General features: G+C 53.0%; 1 protein-coding gene across 6 annotated transcripts in view; it reads left to right on the top strand.

Moving 5' to 3' along the window:
* EVL (Enah/Vasp-like) overlaps positions 1 to 24,040 on the top strand; it is a 179,854-nt gene that overhangs the window by 147,821 nt on the left and 7,993 nt on the right. For all 6 annotated transcript variants that reach the window (XM_039462785.2, XM_010352380.3, XM_010352379.3 and 3 more), the window contains exons 4-9: positions 11,216 to 11,279; positions 15,201 to 15,265; positions 16,849 to 17,078; positions 17,897 to 18,018; positions 20,872 to 20,932; positions 23,093 to 23,156. In XM_039462785.2, the coding sequence (XP_039318719.1) occupies positions 11,216 to 11,279; positions 15,201 to 15,265; positions 16,849 to 17,078; positions 17,897 to 18,018; positions 20,872 to 20,932; positions 23,093 to 23,156 (606 nt within the window). The remainder of the gene's footprint in view (positions 1 to 11,215; positions 11,280 to 15,200; positions 15,266 to 16,848; positions 17,079 to 17,896; positions 18,019 to 20,871; positions 20,933 to 23,092; positions 23,157 to 24,040) is intronic.

Consider the following 24,040-nt stretch of genomic DNA (forward strand, 5'->3'; position numbering starts at 1 on the left):
ATAGGCACGTGCCACCATGCCCAGCTAATTTTTTGTATTTTTAGTAGAGACGGGGTTTCACCATGTTGACCGGGTTGGTCTCGATCTCTCGACCTTGTGATCCACCCGCCTCGGCCTCCCAAAGTGCTGGGATTACAGGCTTGAGCCACCGCGCCCGGCAAGTTTAACTCTTAAGTGACTTCAAGTCTACATGCTCAGAGTGGTGCCCGGCAGGGAGTGAGCACTCAAGTCATTGGTGGGTGCTGCTGTCATCATCTTCCTCATGCTTCTTCTCTAGCCCCGTGGGTGGGAAAATTAAGTTCCAGTGAGAGAAAGTGAGTAGCCAGCCCAGGGTCACAAGGCCCGCTAGGATCAGTCTGTTAATTGTGTGGGAAAGGATTTGGGCCGGGAGGGGGAAAATCGAGGAAGAAACGAGGTGCCAAGCTTCAGATACCCCTCCAAGGCAGTAAGTCTGAGGGGTGGAGGGGGCATTCCTTTGAAGTCTAATGATGTGCTCTTAAAATCCATGCGTATTTTGCATATTTGAAGTGTATTCCAGGGAAGGAAAGAGGGAATGATGGATATTCCTAAGGGAAGGTGCTAAGGGAGTTGGGACATTCAGAGAGGAGAGAGAGCCGGGCGCGGTGGCTCGAGCCTGTAAACCCAGCACTTTGGGAGGCCGAGGCGGGGTGGATCATGAGGTCAAGAGATCGAGACCATCCTGGTCAACATGATGAAACCCCGTCTCTACTAAAAATACAAAACATTAGCTGGGCATGGTGTGGCGCGTGCCTGTAATCCCAGCTACTCAGGAGGCTGAGGCAGGAGAATTGCCTGAACCCAGGAGGCGAAGGTTGCGGTGAGCCGAGATCGTGCCATTGCACTCCAGCCTGGGTAACAAGAGTGAAACTCTGTCTCAAAAAAAAAAAAATAAATAAAACAGAGAGGAGAGAGGTTTGGTGGGATTGGCTGGGAGCAGCAGTCAGGGCACTAGGCCAGGCAGGTTGAAGCCTAAGAGACCTCCAATCCCAAAGTAAGGGTAAACCCAATCCCAAGGTTCCCATGTAGACCAATGGGGAACCACAGTAGTTTCCTGGCCAAGAAATGGCCTGGAAGATCAGTGCTTTCCAGAATTTACTCTGTAAGCACAGACTCAGCAGATAAGTGGAGGCAGAGAGGTCATTTGGAGACTCTTGGAAAGCTGCCAAGTGAGAGCATGAGGCTTGGATCTAGCAGGCCAGAGGAAGTATCTAAGAGACAGTTTGCAGGAGAGACAGCATTTCACGTGGGGAAGTGGGGGTCAGGTGAAGGCAGGAAAAATTGACTTTCTGTGAGAGGGTGCCAACTTGGTTTTCCCATACCAAAGTTTGAGGTGGTGCCAAATTTAATCATGCCCCGCAGGCATTCTCTGCACACTTGCTCCCTTCTGACTCCACACCTATCCTGTTCCATCCCATTTCCCACAGGGTTAAGAGGAGTGCCACCTGGGGGGTGTCTCCTAGCAGATACCTGGTATCACCAAGGCCTGTGAGCTGAGCCCTGCAAGGGGTCTGAACAGTCCTTCAGGGCCAGGGCCCTGGGAGCTTGCTGGAGTCAGGTGGGCAGGAGGGTTCTGATAGGTTAGCTGAGCAGCCTCATTAAAGATTGAGGTGGGGAAGCCCACTTGATGGTTGGGCGTATCAGTTACCCACTGCGCCAGCCAGGCAACGGAGGAGAAGAGGTAAGTGGCCCAGTGCGAGACATACCCCCGGCCTGTGCCGCGGAGCCCTGCCCATGATGGTCAGCAGGGAGTGGGCCTTCCACTGCTTTTGCTTCTGCCACTGGGACTGCACCGTGCTTTGCAGAGTGAGCTGTAGGTGACGGGAGCCCCTCTCTCTCCTCCTTGCTCCTCATGGGCCTCTCCTTTCACTCCCACCTGCTCCAGGGAAGGGGGTGGGAGTGCTGGATCCTGGGACAAGTATTTGTCACTGACCAACTATGGGGTTTGCAAAGACATCGTTGTGGAAGCGGCAGGGTGGAAGCAGCGACTGGGCACGGGGAGACCCGAGCTTCTGTTCTAGCAGCACCGTTCGCTGGAGGTGCGTGACCTTGGGCAGTTTTTTCAAGCCTCAGTTTCCCCACCTATAAAACAGGGTTAAAGACCCAGCCATGGATGATTGGACAGATTAGTCACAAAAAAACGATGCAGTGATGCTCTATAAACCATTAAGATGCATCAGATTTTTGTTACAATTTGTTCTTTTTGAGGTTCATTTTAAGGTTAGTTTTGCATCCTGAAATAAGAATATTAGGAAGAGAGAAAAAATATTCTACAGGAAAACAACTCGCCTAAGGAACACAGCCTAGTGGCCCAAGGAGTGGGGGTGGGGTGTCCTGGCCTGGAAGCTGGAGACTAGCCCTGCTTTCCCCGGTGTGGATGTGAGCTTAGGCAAGCCCCTGCCCTTTCCCTGGGGCTCAGGACCCCTCTACACAGGGTGCTGCTCACCAGTACATGGGCAGCACCAGGCCCGCTGCTGTCTGTTTTCAGAATTCGAACGCTTTTCCTCTCTGGCGTCTTGTTTTTGGTGCATGACTGAAAGGGCTGGCGGTGCTTCCCAGTGTGGCCCTGGTCATTCCCCACTCTCTGAAGTGTTATCCCCACATCTGTAAGTGATGACCTACCAGCTCAACAGGTCTTTCAAACCCTGAGTTCCTAGACACAGCTTTGCCTATTGGTCATGAAGCTGAGCTGTCTCTGCTAAGCCCAAGGCCAGGTCTTAGGTATGAGGGTCTGTTGTAGGATTTCGTGGGTCAGTTTGCTCTGTTAATCTGAGTAAGATGTGTCAGCCTGCTTGAGCCTAAATTCATGTGGTAAGGACTTGGCAGAAAAGATTAGGAAATTCACACAGGGTTCCTTTAAGCAAGCAACTAAGCTGTGTAAGCTCGTGTTAGAATAGGGAGGGTGGCAGGCAGGTATTTGTCACCCCCTGTGTGGAGCTTAGAGGATAGGGTTAAACACTAGCTGCCTTTGTTTTCCAAAGACAAATGTGGAGCTGTTTGTTTATTAACCAGGGCTGAGCCTCTGGGGTGGACAGAGCCCTGGGCTGGGAGATATTTGTCCTGGGCTCTGGTCCCAGCTCTGCCACCAATTCCTGTATAGCCTTGGCCAGATGACTGTAAAAATAGTGGCCAGACCAGGGCTCAGCCCAGTTCACAGACTCCATTTTCACTTGGACGCTTGCTTCCTCACTCGGTGATAGGAATGGTACCTGTGAGGAAAGCAGGGCCTTGCAACAAGAGGGAAAGGTGTGCCAGGGATGGCACAATCTCACGGTAAAATGGGGGGACCCTCTGGAAAGAGGAGAGGGAGCCAGCCAGAAAGCTGGTAGAGCAGGGAGGAAGCCTTGGAAGGACTTGGGACTCTGCCCAGCTCAGACCAGGTGGCTGCCGTTTGTTGGCCAGAAATTCCATCAAGCATCACTGAGCAAGTGCTGGATCCTTTGTCTCTACCACTCCTAGGATCTCAGGTTCTATCTTTTCAGGAGCCCCAGCAGATGCCTTTCCCATAGAGACTAACTGGAAACTGAGCCCATCCCGTCCATCCCAGACGAACTGGGAGCTGCCGTCCCAGGGCCTCATAAATGTTCAGGGGTGGGCAAGAGGAAGGCCTTTTTCAAGAGGAGGGGTCAGCACTACCTCACTTTGTCTACCTGCTTTTGGCTGTATAAATAAAAATGCATTAGCTAGACAGGAGCCACACTGTTCCCTGCCTACCCCACGCCTGCCAGACCTCGAGGCAGGTGGATCACAGACCAGGGATTTTCTTCCGTAAGACTCTTAGACATTTGTGTATTTAGAGGTAGTGCATGATTTGGAAATTCAAAAAGAGAAATATAACCCCACAGTCCCGAGATAGCCACCATTAACATTTTAGTATATTTCCTTCTTCTTTGTCCTTTAGAGCTGTAGAAATTTGGAGCTGATGATCCTTGATTCCACCCTTTTCACTTTATAGTAAACGGAAGCCCAGAGAGGGGAGGGACTCCCACACACCTAACTTACTGGCAGAGCTCCAGCAAAGTTCATTCTGGAGGGGATTCATACAAACCAGAACCACCCGGAAGAGCACAGCCAGAGCAGAAAGGAACTGGAAGACAGGATGGGGGCCAAGGGAAGCCTGGAGGGGGGCATGCCAGGGCCGCCAGACCAGCAGAGAGAGACGGCCTTTGTGGTCCTGACTACTGAGGGCAGTCCTAGCAAGAGAGATTTCACTCTTTGGAGAGAAGACTTTCCCAATGAGAACCACCCCACCCCTCCACCCCCAGCTATGGCCTCACACTCGAGATCAGACCTGGTGGCTCCCAAGGCTTACTACAGCCCTGAGAACCTGTCCATCTCCTGGGATACCTCTCCCGGTGCCACATGGATGGGCACTGAGGCAGCAAGGCCATTGGTTGCTGAGAGGCTGCGGTGTGCCACATTCCTGTCCAAGAAGGGGCTATGCCAGGGGGCTCCAAGCCACAGCTTCTCGCACGCATGCCAGGGCTGGGCTCCTCCCCTCCTTGCTCTGGTCCTTCTCTCCCTGCCTCTCTCCCCAGCTTGACCCTTCTTCCTCCATTTGTCCTATCCCTCTGCAGTCTTGGTGACTCTGTGGAGGGCTTTAGAGTCCTTTGTTTTTGGGTTGAAGCCTGGTTTAATTGTGGACTGTTCAGAGGCCACAAAGATGCTACTTCGGTTCTCCAACTCTCCAGCTTTCTTATGGGTAAAGTGGTGATCACAGCAGGATTTCTAGGATGAGTGAGGCTGAATGAGGTGGCATCTGAGTCTCTGACACATGATCTAGTACATTAGTGTGACAGACACTCAATAAATTTGCATTCTCTCCTTACCCCAACTCATCGGATTTTCTAAGTCCCACTGCCGTTGGTGGCCTGTGGTATCTCACTCACTGACAGATCATGAGGCACAGTCCTCAGCTCAGCCACTGTTTGCAGCTCTGGGAGCTTGTGAGCCATTAGACTTCTGCTGTTTTCTCTAAGATTGTGTCACCTGCTCTAGTCTCACCCAGTGGCTGGAGATGCTCAGACAGCATGCCCTGGGCCAGTCATCCATGTACTTAACAAACATGTATGCATTAACTGTAGGTCAAAAACTATGGTAAGTACTGGGAATACAGAGGTGAGCAAAACCGTTATGTCCCTGGAATTAAAGTCAAGCTGTTTTGTTGGCCATGTGCTTCCTCCTGCCCTTTCTGGTATGTGCAGGCATGCCTCATGGGTCCTGGTGACCTCAGGGGTTCACATTCAGAGTCCCATGAGCAGGTGCTCTCTTAAACCTGGGCCACGTCTGACCTGGATCAGTCCTGTGACCCGCTTGCTTCTCAGCACCTTGGCCAGGCTGTGAGGAAGTGGGAGGGGAGGAGTGTCAGCTGCATCAGGCTCATTCTCCTTGAGGCCCATAATGTGCGCCCAGAGTTTTCCTCTCTTGTGTGCTCTCCTTACCCCTTTCCTCTACACCAGGACAGCTTTCTTGAAGGTGGCAGTACCTGGCTTTGGAATCTTTTGTCAAATCCTTATATCAGAGACAGATGCTATCAAAGCCTTTTGAAAAGTACAATACAAGGACCAGGTAGAAGCTCATCTCCTCCTTGGAGCAGGCTGTGAAGGACACATGGCAATCCTTCATGTCCCTGCTTGCAGAATAGCAGCAAAGGGGAGTGACCTACCAAACCCCTCCAGTGCATCCCGGGTAGAGATGCCACAAGACGGGAGCCTGCTTCTTCCCAGTGCTCACTCTCCCCAGTGAGAAGGGACTCAGACCTCCTGGCCCCACTCCCTATCAATCATACAGACTCTGCCCAGAGTCTGTCCAGCTCCTGTCCCCTGTCGCTGGCCCCCTCACCCCACCTTACCACCCCTCCCTTTCAGGAGGGCTCATGGCTGAGTGTGGCCCAGCCTTCCCTTCCTCTCTGGTGTGTTTCTCCCCACTTCATGGCTTCTAGGAGTAAAAGGGCTTCTCTGTGTCACCACGGTGTTTGGGAGGAGTGGGTGTTTGATGGAACTTAGACTCAAAGCTGTGAAGTGGGCCTCCAAGACAGCAGGAAGTCAGCTCCTTCCCAAGAATCATCACGGTCCAGTGGGCCTTAGAGCAGACCAGCCAGGACTTGAGCCTCGGCCTGGTCTCAGCCTCTGTCCTTCTGCAGCTCTTTGTGTTCAGAGAAGAGGTCAATCAGGGAACCTATGGCCTGGCCTGCTACAAGGGGTGAGCCCTGCCACCAAGGGCTGGACTCCTATGACACCAGGAGCGCCCAGCCACCCTGCTCTTGTTTGATGTTGGACCTGAAATTTCCCTTTCTCTTTATTTGTCTGTAGCATGACGGGCTCTTTTAAATTCTTTTTTAATTTTTGAATTTCTTCTCATGCTTGTTTCCTATCTCATGCTCTTTATTTTGACTTGGCAAAATTTGTCGGAGAGGGTGAGAGTTTTCTTTGTTGGAGTCCCAGGGGAATGGGCCAGACCCCTGCCTTGGCAAGATCAGCTCCCAGACTCAACAAGCTTGGGACACTGGGGCCAGTGTCACAAACCCTGTGGCTTTGGGCAAGTCCCCTCACCCCTCAGAGCCACTACTGCTCATCCTGTGTGCTTCAGGGGCCGTGGTGGGACAGCTGGGCAATGAGTGCACACAGCCCGTGGAGAGGAAGGCTCTCTGCCGAGGGGACTGCACCAGCAAGGCTGCAGGGGCAGAGGGCCACTTAAGCCAGCACACAGGCAGGTTCCTGTCTGACTAAGCAGAAAGATCAACAGTGTGCTTTCAATAGTAATGCAAACAAGTATTTCCAGCACTTTATGGCTTACCATATGCTTTTTCCTCCTGGAGTTTATTCCTCATAGCAGTTTGGTAAGGTACCACTATTAGCATTAGTATATTAGGACTCTAGCATTAGTGTATTAGGACCACTTTATAGATGAAGGCACAGATAGCTTGCCTAGGGATGCACAGCTGGGCAGGCGTTGGGCAGAACCCAGGCCAGGTCCTCTCATGCCCACTGCCTGCCCAGGTTAGTACCTCCTGGGAATGAGACAATTAAGATGTGATCCGCAGACCGTCATTGCCATACATTTACTGTACAAAGGAGGGCACTTCATGGCCACGGAAGGTGACTCCACGCTCTGCCACTGTGTGCAGAGCCGCAGGGTCCTCTAGCAGGAAGACGTCTGAAACTCACAGCCCTGCAACAATGGCTGGATCAGCAGCTCTGTGGCTTTAGTTTGTCCCCAAGGCCTCTGGTCTGCAGAGGGTACCTGGTGCTGGCAGGGCTTCATTCCACTGCTGCCTCCTTTCTGGACAAGCATGAACTTGGAGGACCCCTGTATCTCTATGTGGCTCACCTCCTAGGTTTTTATTTTCACTCAAATCATTTCAGCATGACTCCCTCACCTGAACTTTTCCCCTTGGGTGGGTGAGATTGAACCTCCTCTCCCCTTCCCAACTCAGTTCAGTAGAATATACCAAGTATCTGGTGTGAGCCAGGCTGTGAGCATGGAGTGCTGAGTGAGATGTGCTCTCTGTCCGTGAGAAATCCAGGGTCTAATACAGAAGAGAAGGCAGCTCCCGAGTCACTGGAATATGGGTGAGAAAGCTGTGAGTTGTTTTTTTTTTTTTTTTTTTTTTTTGAGATGGAGTTTCGCTCTTGTTACCCAGGCTGGAGTGCAATGGCGCGATCTCGGCTCACCGCAACCTCCGCCTCCTGGGTTCAGGCAATTCTCCTGCCTCAGCCTCGTGAGTAGCTGGGATTACAGGCATGTGCCACCATGCCCAGCTAATTTTTTGTATTTTTAGTAAAGACGGGGTTTCACCATGTTGAACAGGATGGTCTCGATCTCTTGACCTTGTGATCCACCCGCCTCGGCCTCCCAAAGTGCTGGGATTACAGGCTTGAGCCACCGCGCCCAGCTAAAGCTGTGAGTTTTTAAGAGAGGCACACAGGCACTGGTTGGTGAGGAGTATGAGGACCTGGGGAGGGCTTCATGGAAGAGGTGACCTCTGAGCCAGGCCTGAAAACCTTGGTAGGTGGAGATGGCAGGGAAAGGTGACCCACGTGGGTTGAGTAGCACACAAAACACAGAGATGGGAAGCATAGTGGGGATGGGCCCACTGTGCAGTTGCAGGAGGTCAGCTGCAGAGGGTTGTCCAGAAGGCCCAGCCACAATGTGGGCTGGGGCCTGGCCTGAAAGCCTTGAATCTTATTTGATGAAGCCTGTGTCCAACCCTGTGCAGGTCATGTCTGTGTTTTTCAGACATCACTTGGGCTGCACTGCCAGAATACGAGAGTGGAGGTGAGGGTCCAGGAGAGAGATGCCGAGGCTGCCAGGAGGTAGCAGAGAAGCAGGGCATTCTGTGGGGCAGCCGACATAGCACCAGTAAGACTCAGTTACCTAATGAGCCGTGGGAGGTAGAGAGGGAAGAGCCAGAACCACCCCCATCCCTATCGTCCTGGATCCTATGGGATCCAAGCTCAGCTCAGGCGGTTCCAAGGGGCTCACCTGTGGCACGGGACAGGTGCCACATTCTTCGCCTCAGCTTCTGCCTGCATCACACATGGACGTCATCTATAGTGCCTCACCTCTAGACATGAGGGAGTCTGATCACCAACAGCTAGGAGCCTTCCTTAGCTACTCCTGCTAAAGAAGCACCTGCCAAAGGGCTGCTGCTTGGAGCTTTCCAAGGGCCACTAGCAGTCTGCAGCAATGACCTTCCTCCATATCCCTCCCCCAGACTGCCAGGGGAAAGCTGTGCCCAGGGTGGAGGAGACCAGGAGTAAGGAGGCAGTGGGAACCTCAGGTCTGTCACAGTTACTCTGGGTGACAGTGGACAGACCCCTGCTCTTTGCTGGGCCTTAGCTCCCACCCCTAAAACAAAGGGACTTGACTTTAATGTTCAGGACCCTCATGGCTCAAAACAACTGAACATTTTCTTGGTTTAAGAATGGCAAGCTTTATGTAATCAGTGCAATCAAGTGTTATCCTTTCCTGCTCTGACATGTCTAAAATTCCAGCCAGTTTTTAATTAGGTCTTAAGTACAGGGGCCAGAGCCCCCTGGAAGGACCAGGGCTCCTATTGGACTTCCCCACCCTCTTGAGGAACAAGTTGGGAGGCTGTTGGGAGGACGTCAGCCCAGCAGGCAGAATGGGGAATTCAAAGTACACAACCACACAGACGTCTGTGGGCAGCTGGCTGCCATCTGGGGTCCTGACATGGGTGGAAAACAGTTGCAGTGAGCTGGGCAAGGCCAAGCCACAGACACAGAAGGATCCTGTGGCAGCTGGTAGAGCCCAACCATGGAAAGGCCTCCATCCTAGGGCAGGGCCAACCCTCAGACCAAGTGCTAGAAAGGGTCACTAGGACAGGGACTTAGCCCCCAGAATGACGAAATCCAGATCCAGGAGTGAACTCAGCCACTGAGACCAGGTCTTAGAACAAGGCAGATGTCCAGTCATCCAAGCCAGAGCCCAAGGCCTGTACCGAGCTCATAACAGAGCAGCTCAGGTGCAAGTCCCGGACATGGAGTTGAAATGCCAGGAATCCCTCCCGCCTCAGCCAGAATGAGTGGCAGTCAGGGGATGAGGGGTAGGGGTGGGGAACACATGTCCACAGCACCTTGCACACCATCCAAGGGCAGCTTGCAGCTCTTCTGGCAGTATATGAGTCTGCCACCTTGATCCTTTGTTCTTCAAGCTGGTCTCAATCTGACACCACCGTCTTGAGTTTAAGAAGGAAAGTGGCATTTGCAGGTGGTTTGCATCTGCCACTTGCTGTACATAAGACCTTGGGCAAGTCATTTGGCTTTTCTGGACCTGGCTTCCCAGCTGTTACAAGTCCTTAGGGGAGCCTTCCTACAGGTTCATGAGAATTTGAGTTAAATTGGAAATTAAATTCAGTTAAGAAAAGTGCCTGGACATTGCTCTGGTAATGTTCACATATTCATTCATTCTATTTCTTAAGAACAAGGAGGGAAGAACAACTAGGACCTTGGGCCTCTGTGAAGTAGGAGGGAACATAGGTGTCCCTACATCATCAATGTGGTTGTAGCTCGAATGTTCCTGTCCCCTCATCCTGAGGCAGAAACAGTGCTGCTGCCCAATCTAGTCATTGCAATGCTCTGCAGTTCCCTAGTGACACCTGAGCTGGCAGAGAAGGAACAGTCAGCTCTTTCTCAGGTGAGGGCACTGAAGCTTAACTGTGGCACAGCACAGGAAGCCCTGACACAGGCCCCAGCTCCAGCCTCCCCTGAACGCTGTGCTGGGGTCCCCCCTTCAGGGTCCAGGGCAGGGTGTGGCCAGAAATTTCTACACCAGTCCAGAACAAGGGGAGCAATGGCAGAGCCTGGCTCCTTCCCACCCTTTGCAGACAGCAGGGGTCACCCTAGGGCTAGAAGCATGGGCCTCAGCTCAGACACACCTGGGTTTTAACCACGACATCCACCAGCAGTCAGTGTCAGTCCTTTGCTCAGAAAGTGGAAATAAAGTAGATTTCTTAGGTTTGCCAATTCCCAGTTCCCTGGTGATTTTAGTTAGAACATCCTGGTGGGAGGTAAAGAGGCTGGAGTCACTGTTAAAGCGTTGAGGGATGGTGGCCAGCAAGAAGGTCGAAACAGCAAGAAGGTAGTTTGAGAGGGAAGGCAAGAAGGGCCAATAACTGAAAGGGATGATTTTTTTTTTTTTTGAGGCGGAGTCTCACTCTGTCACCCAGGCTAGAGTACAGTGGCATGATCCCAGTTCACTGCAACCTCCGCCTCCCGGGTTCAAGCGATTTCTCAGCCTCCCAAGTAGATGGGACTACAGGCGTGCACCACCACGCCCAGCTAATTTTTGTATTTTTAGTAGAGACAGGGTTTCCACGTTGGCCAGGATGGTCTTGATCTCTTGACCTCATGATCCAACCGACTCAGCCTCCCAAAGTGCTGGGATTACAGGTGTGACCCACCATGCCTGGGCTGAAAGGGATGATTTTTAACCATGTGAAATTTTGGGTCTTACTGGTTTAGAATGAAGAGCCATGAGAAACGGAGAGATAAGGGGTGGTTGAGAGAATGAGATGTGTTGGATAATGCATAGGTGTGAGTGAGGCCACCATTTAAAAGATTCTTAAGGATGTCTCTTCTGCAGCCAGGAGGAGGGGCAGAGATAGCACTCCAGGAGGTTTTGTCGGGGCCTACCTTCTTCTAACCACTCCGTTTCTATGTTTCTCTACCCACAGGCCCCTCCAGCCAGCGTCAGGTGCAGAATGGCCCCTCTCCTGATGAGATGGACATTCAGAGAAGGTAATCCAGCACTCCCAGGGGCCAGCCTGGCCATCTCCCAGTAGGGCTGGGTGGCCAGGGGTGCCTTCAGTGGGGGAGGGTGCAGGGTGCAGCCCAGACCAGAAAGAAAGAGAGGGCTGATGCACAGCCACTGGTCCCAGAAAACAAAACCGGGAATGACTGTGGGAGTCTGGCATTCTACAGAAAGCGCCACTGACCTCCAATGGGACGGCTCTCAGGGTGACCCAGTAGGGCCCGAGTGCTGCTCCCTTGTTGCCTCACTTTCCCATCCCCAGACAGTCCAGACATGAAGGATTCAGCCTGTGGGGCAGTCCCTCCCATGCGATGGGTCTAGGGGGCATAGGAATGAACCCTCCCACCCCATGGAGCTTCTAAAGTGTTAGCACAGGGGGAAGAGGAAGGGCAAAGGCTGTTGTCCTGAAATTACAGAAGAGGTCATGGTGGGTCCCCATGAACAGCCTCCCAAGGTCACAGTGCCCTGAAATGGCAGAGCCAGGACTTGAAGCCAGGTCTGCTCTCTCAGTGATAGGTGCTCTGCCTCTTCTGTGTGAGGGAGATTGGGCCTGGCCCGGGCCATCCTCACTCAGCTCTGTCAGATAGGGAGTAAAGCTGCGGCTCTCTGTGGCTACACTCAAGTCCAGCCCTGGACTAGGAGTCAGGAAAGCTGGCTTCTGCCCCACCTACACCTCTCACCAAATGGCATGGGACTTCCCCCAGCACCTCCTCTCCTCTAGCCTTTTCCTAAGACTGACAAATGAAATGAATGCCTTGCAACCTTGGGCAGGTTCCTGCTCCAGACCTTAGTTTCCCGATGTGAAGATGGTATTGGCCTTGCTCTGCCTGTCTCACCCGCTCACCCTCAGGGCTTTTCTTACTGTTGCCCACATGAGTCAGCTGAAGCCCAAAGAATGGAAGTGACTTGCCAGAGTAACCAGGAGTCAGGCAGAACCCAGGCTGGCAGGCAAGTCTCACTCTAGCTGCAGCTCCCTGCAGGACCCAAGGCTTGCCCCTCACAAAAGGGCATGAAGGAATGAGCCCCACCAGATGCCAGGTGTAAACATATAGGAGTGGATGGCCGCTAAATGGGTCCTTTGGTTCTCCCGAAACTGCTTCAGCACCTGCAATTGCTGAATTCTGTACCCCAGGGCCCAAACCAAGCTGTGTGGGATCACTGGCCATCTGGGAATGGGAACACCGCCTGGCAATCAGGGTGTAAACTGCAGGGGACACACACCCCTGCCCCAAGGCGGGAATGTAATAGAATTCCGGGGAGCAGGGGAAGCTCAGCTCCCCTGAGAGGACATTCTTCCAGGCTCTTGGTCTCTCACTCACCCAAGAATGGGAGAGAGTACCCCGCCAGGTGCAGTGCACCCTCAAGTAAATATCAGACCCCAAAGAGTTTTGGAGAAAGTGATTTATTTAGGCAGAGAAAGAGAAAAAGAGAAAAAGATGAGAGAGAGAAGCTTTCACAAGATCGTGAAAGTGGATCCAGATATGGAGTCTGCCTGGATGTTGGGGACAGGGACTTTTAACCTGGGAGGAATTGCCCCCTTCAGGTTTTCTGGGCCTATGAAAGGAGTTCCTTTAAACTTCTGCTGGACTGATTGATTTTTAATTCTTTCTTGAGCACATGAAACTTAAACAAAGACCTTTAAGACCCCAGATTGGGAGTGGGTATGGTGCTGGGAAGTTCTTGCCTTTGAAACTATGTCCCCTTGTGGATCCAGGAAGAGAATACATTCCCTCAGGACCACACACACACACACACACCCCCCTACCGCAAGGTGGAACCACAAACACACACACATACACACACACACACCCACCCCTGACCCAAGGTTGGACCACACACACACACACACACACACACACACACCCCTGACCCAAGGTGGAACCACACACACACACACACACACACACACACACACCCCTGACCCAAGGTGGAACCACACACACACACACACACCCCTGCCCCAAGGTGGGACCACATACCCACACACCTGACCCAAGGTAGAACCATACACACACCCCCCTGACCCAGGGTGGAACCACACACCCACATGCACACACACCTGCCCCAAGGTGGGACCCCCCACACATACACACACCTGCCCCAAGGCAGGACCACACACACACACACACACACGCACCCACACGGAGACACCTGCCCCCAAGACAAAACCACACACACACACACACACACACACACACCCACGCCTGCCCAAAGGTGGGACTACACACAGAGATGCACACACACCTGCTCCAAGATGAGACCACACACACACACACACACACACACACCCCTTCCCCAAGGCAGGAACACACACACACACACACACACACACACACACACACACACACCCCGACCGTACCCCAAGACAGGACCACACACAGACACAGGATTGGGGGGTGCAGGGACTCTCACTTTTCCAACGCCATTTTAGTGGAGGCGGGCAGGGGCAAGACTTACTCCATGAGGCAGAGACTCCAAGCATCCAAACAGTATCGTAAGTTCAGACTTGATTTTTGAACATCTTTCACACACCCTCATTTTACCATGATTTTCTAGGTGTGTGGCTTCTGCTGGGGAGGTTGGAGTTTCACCAGTTTGAGAGGCGACAGTAATACAGATGTTGCCGGGAGCTTTTCAGACTTTAATGCTAAAAGGGGCTTGTCCATAATTTTTTAGTTACCAGGCATATACCCTGCAAGAACCCCATGAAATAGACGTTTCTGGCACTCCTTCCCACCAAGCCCAGAGCTGCCCTCAGAACATTCCTTAACCCTGTGTTTCTGTGGCAGGCATTCAGTTTGCACCACACCAGCTGAACTCTTGCTGCTGTCCATGGTCTAGATGATTTCTTAAGGTGCCTCCCACTCCAGAACTCAGTTCCTGGACTCTGTAGATGTATCTGGGGCTCAGTGTCCTCATTCAGCTTGCCTTTAAGAGCACCCTGAGGCCACCCCGCCATAAGGAACTGGAATGTGAGTTCTCGCTGTGGTGCACGTAGCAGTGTCCCCGGCATACCAAATGACAGTGTGGTTCTCTCTAGACGGAGGAGGGCCTGTGGCTGGTCTGTAGTAAGGAAAATGTCGGTCTTCCTAAAAAAATAAGTAAATAAATAAATTCGGGTGAGGTCTTCCTAAAAAAGGAAAATGTCAAGTATAGTCTTTGTGTCCATTTTTGCTGACAACCAAAACACACCTGAGAACTGTCCCAGGAAGCTTGGCCAGGGCCACTAAGAACAGGCATTCCTGGCCGGGCACGGTGGCTCAAGCCTGTAATCCCAGCACTTTGGGAGGCCGAGGCGGGTGGATCACAAGGTCGATAGATCGAGACCATCCTGGTCAACATGGTGAAACCGCGTCTCTACTAAAAATACAAAAAACTAGCTGGGCATGGTGGTGCGTGCCTGTAATCCCAGCTACTTAGGAAGCTGAGGCAGGAGAATTGCCTGAGCCCAGGAGGCGGAGGTTGCGGTGAGCCGAGATCGCGCCATTGCGCTCCAGCCTGGGTAACAAGAGCGAAACTCCGTCTCAAAAAAAAAAAAAAAAAAAAAAAGAACAGGCATTCCTGAGGCTGGGTCTGTTGAGGCACAGGCCCCCAAAAGCCAGGTGAGCCCACCCAACCAGGGAAGAGCTTGGTAACTCTAGGGAGTGAAATCACGTTGGCCTTCCATGAGTATTGCTGTGTTCAGTGTTCTTGAGACTCAGGGGACAGCCGGTGCTCCCACTTTTGGGAGCTGGAACCAGTCACGTCCCCCTCCTCTGTTAGGAGGAGGCAGCCCAGGCACACAGTGGCACTTGGGGAGCACTGGCATAACCTGACTGAAGCCAGGGCTCACATGCACAGTGTAGGCAATGAGCATGTTGCTCTCTGGTGTGGAGAAGTCAGACTGCCCCACTGTGGTTGCTTTTCAGACAAGTGATGGAGCAGCACCAGCAGCAGCGTCAGGAATCTCTAGAAAGAAGAACCTCGGCCACAGGTGAGAGCCCTCCTCCTCCAGGGCCAACTCTCATGCTGGTGCCGGCGGCAGCCCCTCCACATAGATGAGACCAGGGGCACGTGGGGTGCTCTGTGAGTAGCTAAGGGGAGCTTACATTTCCAAGTGTGACCACCACTTCAGATGGTGGAGGGGAGCAAGAGAGCAGAGGCTTGGGGTTCCGCTCAGCCGGGTCTGACCTCTGCCCACCAACCTTCTCTGGAGTGGACATTCAGCGAGCGCTTCCCATGTCTCAGGCACTGTGCTAAGGACTGGGGACACAACCACAACCACAGCTGCGGTTCCTGCCCTCAGGGAGCCCACTGCCCCGTCAGGGAAACGACAAACCCACCCTTATGTCATGTGAGGTGCAGGTGCTGAAGGCCCAGCCTGGATCAGGGAAGACTTCCCATGGGAGGCCCTGCCACGCGTCCAGCTTGGACATTCCATAGAGGTTAGCACATTGAAGGAGAAGGACAAGAGTTTTCCAGAAATTGTATTCACGGATAGGCAAAGGGCTTGATAATTTCCAAGTGCTTTCATGTCCTTTGTCTTGTTCAATTTTCTCAAACACCCTATGAAGTGAGCAGATGATTATTATACTGTTTACTGATGAGAAACCCGAGCCCCTGCCCATGAGATACTGACTGACGCTGTCACCCCCACCGAGCTGTCACAGGCCACCTGCCCCCGGCCTCTTCATTTCTCATGCAGGTCTGACGCTGTTATCATGGCCCTTCGCTGTCACTCTTGGAATAGCCCGTGCCCACCCTCTCTCCCTCTAGTGCCTCACAGACATTTCCCATCCTTCTCCTTCCTCATACTTGCTTCCCCACTTCACCTAACTGAACCCCTGCTCTCTAGTCATGTGCCAGCACCAGTCACTTCTGTAAGGAAGTCTTCCATGAACCTCTGGCCAGGCTGGAGCCCCTCTGCATATGCCAACACGGCGCCATGTGCCTGCCCTTGGTAGCACGTGTCAGCTTGCCATAGTCTGCCATCTGCATGCACCTGTGTGATGCTTTACCTGTTCCTCACAGGCTGTGAGCACCATGAGCAGAGAGCTGGAGGCTGGTTCTCCTCAGCACTGCACTTAGCATTGCACGCTGACCCACACCCCCAGTCGGCCCTGGGACCTGCAGTACCTGCCATGGTCCCCAAAGGCTGAGTGTCTGTCACAGTTGGACCTTGGTGACCAGTTTCTGCCTTGGGGATGCTAGGTACTTAGAAGTAGTAGAGAAGAGAAATAGCACAAATTGTGTAGCCAGAGAGCTTCCTCTCCCCCTGGAAAAACGTGATTGCAGTGAGAGGAAATTGCCTGGGCTCAAGAAATGTTAAGCAAATACAGGATACTATGAGTCCAGCCAGGCCCCGGAGTGCTAAGGATACCAGAATAGGGAATAATTGTGCGAGGGCCAAGTTCATCCCGCTGGGGCTTCCTGGGTGAAGCAGGCCCAGAGCTGTTCCTCATCCCTCTGAGGAGCAGCCTGCCCTCTGTCCTTCCTCCAGGGAACCTGAGCTGAGAGCAGCAGGCTTAGCCCCCAGCTGGATGCTGGAGCTGGCTGAACCTCACTGTTGCATTTCAGGGCCCATCCTCCCACCGGGGCATCCCTCATCTGCAGCCAGCGCCCCCATCTCATGTAGTGGGCCTCCACCACCACCCCCACCCCCTGTCCCACCTCCACCCACGGGGGCTACACCACCTCCCCCACCCCCATTGCCAGCCGGAGGAGCCCAGGGGGCCAGCCATGACGAGAGCTCCATGTCAGGACTGGCTGCTGCCATAGCTGGAGCCAAGCTGAGAAGAGTCCAACGGGTAAGAGTTCCTGTGCACGGGGCAGGAGTGGGACGGGGGGACCCTGACGCCATCTGCAGAGCACTTGTGTTCCTTCCCCCATCTTCGAGACACTGAGCAAACTGCTTCCCTACCCAAAGCTAGCTGGCCCTTTGGCCACTTGTTCTCACACAAGAACACTTGTGGGACCACACTTTGAAATTTTAAGGTGCTTTAGTTAGCTATTGAGCCTCACGTTCACCTCCATAGGTGGGGCAAGAATATGTCCCCTTTGTAGATGAGGAAATTGAAGCACGAAGAGCTCGAGTAATTTGCTCAAGTCACACCATTTATAGGTTTTAGATTTTGGACTCAAGCCTGGGTCTCCTGAATCTAAGTCCATTTCCCTTTCCACTGTAGGAAGCTGTATCATGGAAACGGGTCCACCCGGCTGTTAACTTCCCTAACCCCTGCTCATGTGTTCTGGAACTGTGCTTGTGAGAATAGCTCTGATACAGACCTTTGGCTTACATTTTGTTTCCTTCCCACGGAATAGTCTCTTCTCCCTTCCTTCCCCCCATGTGTCATGTCTGGTCTTGGCAAAGACACCAACCATCAGCCTGCAGGCCTGGGGAGTGTCTGCGACCTGTATGACCTGGGCTGGTCCTTGTCCCTCTCTCGATTTTGGTTTTCTCCCCATGGTGTTGGGGAATCATGGACTAGATGGCCCCTCAGGTGCCTTGCAGCACTGCCGTCGTAGGATTCACATGCACACAGTTTTCTGCATCCCCTCACGTAGGCGCTGGCCCCTATTCTGCCATCAGCAGCAGAGTCTAAAACGTGGCCTCTTCTTCCCTCAGCCAGAAGATGCATCTGGAGGCTCCAGTCCCAGTGGGACCTCAAAGTCCGATGCCAACCGGGCAAGCAGCGGGGGTGGCGGAGGAGGCCTCATGGAGGAAATGAACAAACTGCTGGCCAAGAGGTGGGTCTTTGCACCTCCCAAGACTTGGTGTGCCTAGCAGGCAGCTCCTGGCCCCAGCACCGCATGGAGAATCCTTGTTTGACCCCAGAATCCTTCGTTCCCTGGGTTTAGCCAAGCAGGGGGAACTGTTACTTAAGTTTTCCCTTCCCAAGGGGTTAGTCTGAAGCAGCAAGGCCATGGGAGTCCTCTACACTCCAAAGCTTTCATTTTAGCTCAGCAAGTATTTTCTGAAACATCTACCATGTACCAGCCCTGTCCTGAGCAGAGATAAATTTGGAGATAATTTCAGAGATAAATGCAGGGGTGAAAAAGTCCCTGCTTTTAAGATCCTAACAGAAATAAGATGTGGCCGCAGTGCTTGGGTTTGCAGAGGACACTGTAGTGAATGTATGGCGAAGGTGTCCCATCCTCCAGGGTTCATTATGGAGGACTCAGGAAAAGTAGTTATGAAGGGTAGGAGCCCAGAAGGCATTGCCCTGAGCAATGGAGCGAGCACAGTTCCATCTGCATCCTGGCCTCTAGGGCCTAGGACCTGGTCATGTGTGTCTGCTTGCTGCAGCAGGTGTCACTGCAGCCTGCCATTGTTGCTCTCTGCTGTTCTCCAACTGAAACCCAGGCAGGTAGGGAGATCATCCAGGTCTTTCTCAAAAGAGACGCAAAGCTTGGATTTTATTTTTAAATATGACTTGGCATTGGGAATGTGCTCACTTTGGACTACCAATGTCGTGGCTCACCGAGGCACCAAAGGGCACAGGAGCAGGCCTCACCAGCCAGAATACAGAAAGCTGCACCAGGGGCTCTGCTCCCTTGGTAACCGTGCCCCCACCCCCCCTGCTGCTTTGTTGCCTTCTCCTGGCCCTCCCAGCTGCCTTCCAATTTTGGCTGACACAAGTGTATGCCCAGGGTTTTCACACTGTAGCCCTAGTTCCTCTCATTACCTTCCCATGGCTCCATGAGGATGAAGTGAGATGACAGAGGCCCACAGGTGCAGGCAGCTGGTGTAGCGCTTCATGGCAGGGGCACAGCCTGGGTGTATGTAAATCGCCAAGACAGGAGGCAGGCTTCTGAGCAATTTCCTATGATAGTAAGTCCAGGTGTGCAGGGCTGACAGTGGTCACAACAGAGGCACATGGCTCCATGGATGAGAGAGCCGGGAGGGCTGGCAGAAGGATGAGAACTCCTGTGCAGTAAGAGGGACAGTGGGCGGAGTTAAGGTACCTGGGAAGGCTAATGCCCCCTGTGTCTGGAGAGCTGGGTGTGGAGGAAATAGACCAAGAGTCAAGCTGGGAGAGGGAGCCTCGTGGTGCAGGGCATCGGGTTTCATCTCGGAGGCAAGGATGGGCTGCAGAGAATAGAAATCATTTTGGAAAAGAAAATATTAATGCTTTCCCTAAGTCCTAGACCAGGTTGAGGGAAAGCACCTTTTTGAGAACAGGAAAAGGCTGATACTGCCCGGAGCCAGTGAGATGCCAGATGGTGGTGGGAGGGTCCAGGCCCTCCCAAGAACATGCTTTGCATAGCTTAGCAGAGATCAATCAGATTGCCCTTTGAAATCTACTTTAGTGATGGCTACTGGGTGAAGCTGATGAAGAGAGTGCCCTTGCCCTTGCAAAGTTTCTTTTAATGCAGGTTCTTGTCTCCTGCCCTGAGGGCATGCAGTTGAGTCTCTCTCCCAGCAGGGGAAGACAGGAGGGAAATGATATGGACAGAGAGCTCCCGTTCAGCAGCACTTTCTCCCACCTATACTCCACTCGAGTGGGTGGCTTGGTCAGCTTTCTGTTTCTAGGAGATGGGGCGCTGGCTGCTAGGGAGTAGGTGGTGACGGTGGTAGGCCAGTTACGAGACTCTGAGAGTCCAGGAAGAGATGATGGGGGCTTGTAGGAAGGTGTTGAAAGTGAAGACAGAAAAAAGGTTCAGAGGTAGAACTGACCAGGGTGACTGTTAAAAGAAGCTGGTATCAGGGATGATTCCCTGGTTACTGGGCTGAGGAACAAGGTGGGCAGACCTGTGCTGAGATGAGAGCTAAAGAAGGGGCCCCTGCTGCAGCTGAAGAGGCTGCCGTGTGGGCCCATCACAGACAGGTGACAGCCTGGCCACGGCCCCTCACCATGCCTCAGACCAGCTCCATGCTTGACGGGCAGCTCATCTCAAGTTTAAGAACCACAGAAACATATCTCTGGGGAACACTGAGGGTCTGCCTGTGTAGACGTGGGAGGTCAGCAGATACCACTGAGGCCAAAACAATACGGGTGAGGTTTTAGAATATGTGAAACAGGGATTCATAGCAGGGGAGGTGTGTGAAGCTACTCAAGGACATCATGTGAGCTATTCCAAGGCTCCTCTTAGCATTTCCAGGCCCTGAGTGGCATCCTAGATTCTAGATTAGAGAGGGTGTGGCTTGGTTAACTGAATCCAAGACAGGAGGGCCTTAGGGTGACAAAGGAAAGTGTCCAGTGTCCCGACCTGTGGGACAGACTGCAGCCCGGAGAGGTGCCTGTCCGTCCCGTGTAGCCAGGCCTTCAGTGTCCTGGGAACAGAGCACAACTGCCTCCTCCACCCCTTGGATGCTACAGCTGCTACCAGTACAGCCAAACAGACACAGGGTCGTCTCACCCTCTCCGCCTAAACCAGTTTCATGTCCCAGGCCATGAGCACACAGAGGGCCTGGACACTCACCCGGGCCTGGCTCCTCACCAGAGTGGGCCTGGACAAGCCTCCTTCTTCATGCCATCATTTTCCTGCACAGGTTTATCTGAAGACTGGGGTGAGTCTGGCAGGGAGGAGGCAGAAGAGTTCTGGGACAGTGAGAGAACCTGAAAAGCTGATCTGTATCTTCCCCTTGTCTGTGCCTAGGAGAAAAGCAGCCTCCCAGTCAGACAAGCCAGCTGAGAAGAAGGAAGATGAAAGCCAAATGGTGAGGAAGCAGCCCTCAGCCCTCAGGCTTCCCACTGAGATGAGTACATCAGCAGGGAGGCTCCCTGATCACAGTTGAGGCCTTTGGGACGTGCATGGGACGGGTGGGATGGGCGCTTCATCAGGTGATTGACAGGAGGGTCTGTGCAGCACTTGCCCCTGCGCCACCCTGGCCCCAGCAGCAGGCCTACCCTCACTGAGCACCCCTGACCAGATGCTGCTCCACCCTTGGAGCTGCAGCCCAGCAGGGGAGAAGCCTAAGGCCCTGGCACCACACCGCCGGGCTACCTTGCCTGCCCAGGAACCCCGGGGAGCACAGAGAAGCCAGGGCCTCGTCAGGGGACTGGGACTCCACGAGTACATTGCAGTAGGTCATGTCTGCTAGAAGCTCAGAGAGGTTTTTATTTTCAGATTATTTCTGTTTCTAAAGACCCCTCTTCCAGCAGGAACTTCAGGTAAGCTGTGGTAAAGAAGCCCTGGACTCCTGGCTCTTGTTCTTAGCAAGCAGCCCAGAGCCAGTCTGGCTACCAGAGCTCCCAGCAGCTGCTTCCACTTAGGGCAGCTACATCTCTTTTTCTCTCTGTTAAGCTTTTCCTATAAAAAGATTCCTACTGACAAGGCTAAGTTTAGCCTTAGCTACAAATGGCATAAAGTGCAGAATGACAAAGGAAATGCAAGTGCCAGGGACGAGAGCAGGCTTCCTGCCCTGTCTTCCCATCAGTCAGGGCCATGCTGGTGTGACCTCAGGGCTCTGTCCTTCCTGGCTCTTCCGCGCCTCTCAGCCCTGTCCTGCACTCCTGCACTCAGGACCTGGGCACATATGGGTCCCTTTGCCTGACCCGCCAGCTCCCACTCAGCCTGCACTTCTCTACATAAGCCTTACTCCTTAAAAAACAGCCTCCCTCCCCCTCCAAAAAAAAAAGTTAAAAAAAGGCTGGGCACAGTGACTCACGCCTGTAATCCCAGCACTTTGGGAGGCCAAGGTGGGCGGATCACAAGCTTGAGAGATCGAGACCATTCTGGCCAACATGGTGAAACCCCGTCTCTACTAAAAATACAAATATTAGCTGGGTGTGGTGGTGTTTGCCTATAGTCCCAGCTACTCAGGAGGCTGAGGCAGGAGAATCACTTGAACCTGGGAGGTGGAGGTTGCAGCCAGCTGAGATTGCGCCACTGCACTCCAGCCTGGTGACAGAGCAAGATTCTGTCCAGAAAAAAAAAAAAGGAAAAAAATCTAATATTTTACTGACTCTAATGTCACCCTATATAGCTTTCATCCTGGCCCCCACACGTGTGTGTTGATTGACATAATCTGTTCTTCAGATATCTTTAAAATGAGGAGGCCTGAGGACCTCATCCCAACACCTACAGCCTGGTACCTGCTTTTGCCCTCAACCAGAGCCTTCCAGGACTTTATTCACCCCACAGATAACGCAGGGTATTCCTGATAGGTGCCACGCCTCTTCTTGTGTGGGGACATAGTGAGCAGAGGCGACAAAAGACCTCTGCCCATGGTGACAAGGGCAGAGGTTCTTTGCTTGGGATCACAGTTACATGTCAGATTGGATGGCTGCCCATCAGCAGCTCCAATGCTGTGCATTCTGCTTCATCAAGTGAGAGGGTTACTCTTATTACTTAATGGCATGTTCTTGATGCTGAAAATCATCCTGACGCACATCCATGCACAGCGAGTGTTGGGTGTTCCCACAGTTGGATGAACACATCCACTATTCGAGCGTTGCCACAGACCTGTTACAGGGGCAGCTGTGTGTGTGCCACATGGGGGGGTAGGTCCCTCCTCGGGGTGCTTGCAAGAAGTCAGCGAGATGACACGCAGGAGGCATCTGGCCCATGGGGCTCAGGGCTTGGGGTGTTGAGGGCCAGAAAGGAGTTCCACACTCCTCTGCAAAGATCCTGGAGCTCCCTGCAGCCTTCCCCTTCCCCAGATCTGTCCATAGGCTGGATCCACTCCCCACTGAGATTTTGGGCTTTCAGTTTTAAATATTTAATTAAATTAAATTTTCGATTTAAATTTTCTAATTTTAAAAGTATGTGTTCACTGGGAACATTTGGAAAACTGAGGTTTTATAGAGTGCCCAGTGGTGTCCTGCCCCAGCCCCAAGCAGCCTTCCTAAACAGACTCCCTTCTTCTCCATTTTAGGAAGATCCTAGTACCTCCCCCTCTCCGGGGACCCGAGCAGCCAGCCAGCCACCTAACTCCTCAGGTGAGAGGGCGCCCCCACCCTGACTTCATGTATGAAGCAAACAGGGCAAGGGGGCATGTGAGGCATGAGGTCTCAGAGTTGGGGGAACACCCTTCGAAGAGGACTCTCTGATTCAGCCTCTTCAGTATACCTGAGCAGAGGGCCAGGCCACAGGGAAGCCCAGTTCTTATGAGTCCCCCAGTGCGCCCCCCAGGAGCCCATATGGGAGCATACAAAGTGCTAGAGCAGAGTCACCGTGATGGGTCCCCAGGGTGGCCTGCGCGACAGCTTCCTTCCCACCAGGACCCTGAGTCCCGCATGAGGGAAGGCACTTGCCTGACAGCACATATCCAGGGTTGGGGTTTGTGTCCAGGGCTCCTGAGTGCAGGCGGGGGCCAGTGGTCTTAAGAGGGTCAGTGTCAGGACTCATGTCTCCGGTGAAACACCAGCTGGTGACCAGCGTTACAGAGATAGCAGTGGATCTTACTCCACCGAAACGCAGCCCCTTCCCTGGCTCAGGTTTCTCCCTGTCTAAGCTGTGGCAGGTGGGAAGGAGGAAGGAGAGAATGATGAGGTGAAAAGGGCAGAGGTTCTCTACATAAGCCTTAAGAGGAAGTGGGATTCGACAGACATTGGGGCAGCACCTGCTCTGTGCCAGGCCTGTGCTCATGAGCATGGAGAGGAGAGGCAGGGGCATCAGGCTGCCCAAGCTGGGCAGGGGAGGCGCTTGCCACCTGCGAGACTGTATGCCATGTCCCCTCCTCCTAGGACTTTGCCTGGCATGTCGATTTGCCAGGATGCATAGGTTCTTGGCTGATGAACATGAACAATGCCCCTGCCCTGTTTGCTTCTTACAGCAGCCCAGTGAGTGGGCTCTGTGTTTCCATCTGTGCTATAAGTGGTTT

This window comes from Saimiri boliviensis, chromosome 2, assembly GCF_048565385.1.
Source record: "Saimiri boliviensis isolate mSaiBol1 chromosome 2, mSaiBol1.pri, whole genome shotgun sequence".
NCBI lineage: Eukaryota > Metazoa > Chordata > Mammalia > Primates > Cebidae > Saimiri > Saimiri boliviensis.